Source organism: Physeter macrocephalus, chromosome 19, assembly GCF_002837175.3.
Source record: "Physeter macrocephalus isolate SW-GA chromosome 19, ASM283717v5, whole genome shotgun sequence".
Lineage (NCBI taxonomy): Eukaryota > Metazoa > Chordata > Mammalia > Artiodactyla > Physeteridae > Physeter > Physeter macrocephalus.
This window is the reverse complement of record NC_041232.1, coordinates 83,112,522-83,119,378: the sequence shown is the minus strand read 5'-3', so window position 1 is coordinate 83,119,378 and position 6,857 is coordinate 83,112,522. Positions and strand designations below refer to the sequence as shown.

The window sequence follows — 6,857 nt, the reverse complement described above, 5'->3', positions numbered from 1 at the left end:
CGCCCGGGTGTGAGGCGCGCGTCACGGCGAGGATGCTGCTGGCCTCGCGGCGCTGAGAGGGCGAGCGCGAGCCCGGGGCGGAGGACGCACGGGTCCGGATCTTGCTGCCGTGTGGGCTCCGATCTCCTCCTCTCCTCTCTCTCTCCGCCCCCCCACCCCCCTTCATTTGCTCTTGGTTTGCATATCCAAAACCCCTCTCGACTCCGACCTCTCCCCGACCACTGGAAGTCTCCCTGTCTCTAAATGGAATTAGTGGAGATCGGAGCCTCGGGTGTAACGAACAGACATGATCCATGGACGCAGTTTGTTTCACAGTGAGTACCTTTCCCGCCGCGCCGGGGCTCTCCGGGTGCCGTCCTCCCCGCCTGCCCTCCCTCGTGGCCGAACGCGCAGGGAAAGCCTGGGCACCGCCGCGCTCCCGCCGGACCGCGCAGGCCCCGCGAGTCTGGGGCACATGTAAACTTTCTGTATCGCAGCATCATAGAACCGGCGTGCGAGCTGCGCAAGGCGGTGGTCACTGGATCGCAGAATCTGCCGCGGAAAACCGCCTTTCCGTGGGCAGGAACATCCCGGGGCAGAGCGTGGCGAGAAGTTCGGGGGTGGGCACGTGCGCAAGAGCGAGGTGGCCTGTGGAAAGAGGGAGACAGCTGACCTGATAGTTCCTTTCGGGGGCTTCTGGAGCTCGGCCGGCCCGCCTGCCCACCCCCGTGGGTAGTTTGTGGTTCACCTGAACGCAGCCCCCGAGGGGAGGGCGAGGGCCAACCTCAACTCTTCCGGAGAGTAGATAGCCCTCTAGTGTTGCTTCACGAGTGTGTGGTGCGCGTGCAACTGGGGCGTGGGGGGGGGGGAGGATTGGAGGAAAATAGTGTCAGAAGTCATCGAGTAAACGGCAGTGTAAGAAAATATATGGTGGAAATCTCACAGTATAAAGCAAGGATTAGGGTGGCTATGCCACGCAGTCAAAGGACCGACTTTGCCGCTGTGTTAGTCACAGCACACGCTCCACAATGTGATGCCAGCAGAACAGGAAAAGCAGAGTGAAAACACCCAAACTCCAGCTTGATACTGATGGCTGTACACCCGGGTGTGTGCGCGTGCGTGTGTGTGGGTGTAGGAACACGGCAAGTTAAAGTAAGACTTTTGTTTTCCTACCTGAACACAGACAATAGCAACGACTGATATTTTAATCTAAAAGCAGAGAGCCAGGCTAGAGTACAAAGTACAATAATTGACACCATTGCTCAAATACTAATAGCAGAGGCCCACATACTTTTCCTGGAATAATCTTTGAGCATAAATTTGTAAGATCCTGTAGTGAGCTTTAGTTAAGGAAAGCATTGTGAATTATACCCTCCCTTTTCCAAATGCGTTTTTAAGTGGACGTATGGTTATACACCTAATGGAACTTAGGCTTTTAGGTAATCGAGCAACAAAGTCAATAATAAAAACAGAAATAGAGAATGAAAAATCAGAAATTATGAAGACTAGATGACTTTCATACTTTTCTCAGTTTTAGGCTCTGCAAAAATATTAAGTAAATCAAGGATATGGAAGTAAAACAGAAGGGCAAGTTTCAGTGGTCTTCGTAGATTTTCTGTTAAGTTACAGATCAGAGGCTCTTTCTGATACTGGAAAAACTGACTCAATAAAATGCTTATAGAAATAACCTTTCTCAAAATTATAAAATATTTCTGGATAATACTAAATATTAAATCAAAGTTAAGGCTAGAAGAGATTAATTTCAGAGCTTAGAAAATGCTGAGGACTGGGCTTACTTGGTAGTTCATCATTTTATAAGAAACATTTTTAATTATGCTGCTTAATGCCTTCAATCCACATTAGTCTGTTTTTCTTCTGTTCCCCTCCCTGATCTGCCAAAGGATTTTGCCTAAGTATTTATTTTCTAAAACACAATAACATGGTTGATGAAAATACAACTTTTCCTTTTCACCCTTTTACCTGCTGTCCCTCTTTTTTCCTTTAGAGATGCTAGCAAGGTCATTCACAAAGAGCAGCTCAGACATACTCCTGAAATCCTGCTGTAATGGGACATTCGTAGGTGACAATATTGACTCTTTAGTCTTGAAGTCTGCATTTGCCTTAGGAGTTTGGGTCTCAGCTATTCCTAACTGGCATTACTTCCTGGGGAGATTCCTAAGTTGTCCTGATTTGTACATTTTATCAGTTTTTGCAAGTTCTGAGTCTACTCGGAACAGTTAAAAGTAATAATCTTCTTTGATATCATTTTATCTTTAAATTGTTATGTTGTTATAGAATTTGATCATTTTGGTGTACATTAAGCTTTCTAATTTTTCTTTTTTTCTGTTTCAGTTGTAGCAAGTTTAATCATCCTCCATTTGTCTGGGGCAACCAAGCAAGGAACAGGTGTGTTTCTTTGGAAAAATGCAAGTGGAAGACCTCCAATCACTTGCATTTTCCTATTTTCCCCACATTCTTAATATTCCAGAATATCTGAGCATTTTATAGTGTGTATAATTGATTGGTTTTGACTAAGACACCATTTAGAAGTTAATTTACTAATGGATATTGTAAGAATGTCCTCTCTATTTTTAGTTTTATAAAAAAATGGATAATGGCTTTAAAAAAATTTTTTTTTTTTTCCAGAAAAGCAAAGCACCTCAGAAACGCAGAAGTCTGTGCAGTGTGGAAGTTGGACAAAACATGCAGACGGAGGTGTCTTCACCTCTCCGAACTATCCCAGCAAGTACCCCCCTGACCGGGAGTGCATCTACATCATAGAAGGTGAGGAAGCCAGTGCCAGAGCTGGAGAAAACATTCAGCCAAGTCTGGCCACCTCTAAGCTTTGGATGGACAATATGCATATAGACATTACAAAAATTGGTTTTGGAGACCATACACATAAATATCTCTGAGTGAATCAAAGAGCTGTAAAATCTGGAGTCCAGCTAATTATTGAAATTATTAGTAATGGTTTATAAACAGGTAAATTCTGGGAAATAAAAAATCAACAACAGTTTATTTCACAGTTCATGTAATTGATTTGGAATTCTACATTAACGGAATGGATGCATGGTTGGCGTGATAGTACCTAATGGGTAACAGTTTTGGCAACCAGTATTTTTTTGGCTTAATAATTAGTAGAATAACCTATGCATTTGTTATTTTTCTCTTAAATAATATGAAGCACAAAAAACATATTATCATCGGAAGTACCTCTATGATCATATTTTCCAAACGTCAATCTGAATAGCAGTTGCCTTAGTTTGAGCTCACAAGTGATATTTTCGTACTTTCATGCCAAAGTCAGGATTCCAAATGATGATGCTTCTTTTCATCATTTTTTCCCCAGCTTGAAGGATAAAAAGTGCTGAAAAAGGGATTCAGTTCTCTTTGAACATTTTCCATTTCCATTACCCTTGTAGACACGTCTCTATTAAGGACGATACTGATACATGAACATTTCATCTAGTGATAGAAGTTTTCAATATTATGTGTTAGTACTTAATAGCCCAAAACTTTCAACCTCCCCAACCCCTGTGCTCCCCCAACACACACACACACACACACACACACACACACACACACACACACACAGTTACCTTAACAAAGATGGTATTTATGTTCACTGTTTACTTATAAGCAAGGGACATGTTAAAAGACGTTCTGGTTAACTGATTTCAAGAATTTCATTTAGAAATGATTCTTTTTGTAATTTCTGGACCAAGATCTTTCCAGTCTTCTTGTCATGCTTCAAGTTGAACTTTTAGTAAAGATACACCATATTACAAGAAGAGAAAGGAATAAGCTCTGATAATAAAAGCATAAAGCTGAGAAACTGAGCTCTGGCAGTTTTTCTTCCTCTTATGATAGATAGAAAAGGAGACTGAAATGCGGAAATTCTGGGTTAAAATTAGCTGTTCTTTCTATCAAGTTAATATTACATATCTGTTATATGTAGTAATACATATACTGTATAATTGTATCGTGTAGCTCTAGTTTAAGTTCCTCGGCTGATTGAATTTGAGGATGTGAAAACCCACAGATACAAATACAGAGGGCCAAGTAAGGGACTTGAGACTTGAGCATCCTTGGGTTTTGGTGTCCAAGGAGGGTCCTGGAACCATCCGCCTCCCCTCTCCCCTGCTTCCTGCAGGTACCTAGGGACGACTTGTGTATATATACCTGTATATACATATACATAAATATTTAATCATAGAAATTTGGTATTTTTGTTGTCCCTACTGTACATATAAGGAAACTGAGGCACAGAAGGGTTAAGTGTCTTGCTTAACTTCGTATAACATAATTTGTGTTTTGAAGCAACAGTATTTCAAAACTACAAATTATTAAAAAGAATAACGTCAACTAATTCTCTCGCAATTCGGAAGAAAATCTTTGCATGTTAATTGTGCTTTCATGTTTATTCTTATTGATAATTTAAATGCATTGCTAACATTTGATTCTAATATCAGGCACACATTTGCATTCATTCGTCGTCATGTCAAGGACAAAACTTAAAGTTGGGAAATAAATAGAACCTCCTGTCACTGTTCATCATACTTCTATACCCATCTTGAAATACTTCATCCTTGTCTTTTTTTCCATTCATACATTCATTTAACAAATATTTGCTGAGCCACCCTTGTTTAGAGAGTATTGAACAAAATAGACATGGTACTTGCCTTATGAAACTTACGATGTGGCCCGGGGACTCTGCTTTTTTCAGTACACAATCTAAAGTGGCCCCGAGATGAGCAGTTTTGGAATAGGGAGAAAGGCGAGAAGTCTATAAGGAGGAAGAGATGCTTACACTCAGTTTTAAAGAACATTCAGGAGATAATCGTCCTCTGTGTAGAATAGCATGTGCAGAGGTTCAGAGGCGCGGTGAGGTTGGTTACACACGTGTAGTATCATAGGGTGTCTGCAGAGGGTGAGGAGAGCAGCAAGTGAGGAGTCTGAAGGGCAGGTGGCCTCAGGTCAAGGAGAACTTGGCATCCATCTTCCACCCAGGCAAGTTTGGACTTTATGTTATAGACAAGCGAGTGCCATTGAAATAACTCGAGAAAAATAATAAGGTGAGATTTTGATGAAGAAACTGGAGGAAGAGAACATAAGCTGAAACTATTGTGAAAGATGGAGTAAATCATAGGAGAAGCCTGAACTACAGAAGTGACATTGATGGCGGAGTCAAGGGAACAGTATTTGGGAAGCCGAGTCTTGCATGACGGGATGAGAGAATAGACAATCTCGTGACTATTCTAAAGTTTTGGCTTGGTGACGTGTTACATGGAATTGCCATGTCAGATAAGGAATAGAGGTGGAGAAAGGGGGGGTTCAAGGAAAAATAATGTGTTCCATTTGGTGTTTATGTACATGTCTCGTGAAGAGATTGGATGTGTGATCTCTAGTTCAGTGGATAGTTCTGGGATAAAAATATATATTTATAGGTGATAAATATAGTGATTGCTGTTGAGGCTGCTAGTATGGATAAAATTACCCAAAGTGTATTTGGAACACTTTAACTCTTTTGGAAAATACAGATGCTTGGGTCTGCCTCCAGGAATTCTGATTTAATTGGGCTTAGATGGAGCTGCAGATATTATTATATTATAATCTCTTTCCATTGGGATGCTAGTGGCATCCAGAGCCCTGGTCTAGAAAGAGAGGAAAGAAGACATAGAATAGATTTCTGGAAAATGACGTGTAAGGAGGGCAGAGTAAGGAGAAAGTCAACACGGACTGTGAAGGAAAAGCCAGAGAATATCAGGATCATATTGTTTTTGTAAGTCTCTAATTTTCAAGTAATCATGTATCTCAACTCTATATACATTTTGATACCCATGCATGCAAGGCTTTAGTTTTAAAGCCATTCAAGGGTGATATTCAATATCTATTTAAGAACTGGTGTGGAGGGGACAGTAGTCATTCAGAATGATTGCTGACCACGTGGGAAGCAGGCCCTGCCGTGCCAGGACTTAACTTTCAAGTTTCTGGAGGGGATTGGTCTTTAAAGAGGATCAAGTGGCTGGAAAGCAACTGAAGGACTCAAGACAGCAGTTTACTAACTAGGATAAAAGTGTGGATATTTCAACAACTGTAATGGCTATTCTGGGGGTACTCTGGCTGAATATCAGCCTGGAACGCCAGAATTTTGAACAGTTTTGACCATGACAAGGGAAGAATGGAAGGGCACTAGCAAATGCATCCATGTGGAGGTTTATGGAGCTGCTCACCCTATCAGGGTCTTCCATGATTATTTAAAGAGCTGTAAACACATTTACGAAGATAAGTTCATTTATAATTCACCCAACAAAGATTTTTTTTGGAGAAATTCTCAATGACAAGTATTGTGCTTGAATGCTGAAAAAAGAAGGTGAATAGATATGGGTTTTGTCTTTAGTAAATAGATGTCGAGAGGAGATTTCTTTTTTAAGCAAGATTTTCCCACATAAACAGGAGTTGGATTGGAGGTATATATGTACTCAAGAAAGTGGGAAAACACACGAAAGCCTAAAAGAGCATGCTGTCTTAGAAAACATGATATGCCTGGAGTGGCCTGAACTTAGGCTGTATATGAGGTAAAGTAAGTCAGAAAGAGAAAAACAAATACCGTATGCTAACACATATATATGGAATCTAAGAAAAGAAAAAAAAAGGTCATGAAGAACCTAGGGGTAAGACGGGAATGGAGACTCAGACCTACTAGAGAATGGACTTGAGGATATGGGGAGGGGGAAGGGTAAGCTGTGGCAAAGTGAGAGAGTGGCATGGACATATGTAAACTACCAAACGTAGAATAGATAGCCAGTGGGAAGCAGCCGCATGGCACAGGGAGATCCGCTGGGTGCTTTGTGACCACCTAGAGGGGTGGGATA

The 6,857-nt window shown here is 41.4% G+C and overlaps 1 protein-coding gene across 1 annotated transcript in view; it reads left to right on the top strand.

Annotated features, from left to right (window-relative positions):
- Nucleotides 1-286: 286 nt before the first annotated feature.
- Nucleotides 287-6,857, top strand: part of NETO1 (neuropilin and tolloid like 1) — a 92,974-nt gene continuing 86,403 nt past the window's right edge. Inside the window, exons 1-3 of the mRNA XM_007119844.2 lie at nt 287-314; nt 2,332-2,385; nt 2,626-2,763. Of these exons, the coding sequence (XP_007119906.1) occupies nt 287-314; nt 2,332-2,385; nt 2,626-2,763 (220 nt within the window). The remainder of the gene's footprint in view (nt 315-2,331; nt 2,386-2,625; nt 2,764-6,857) is intronic.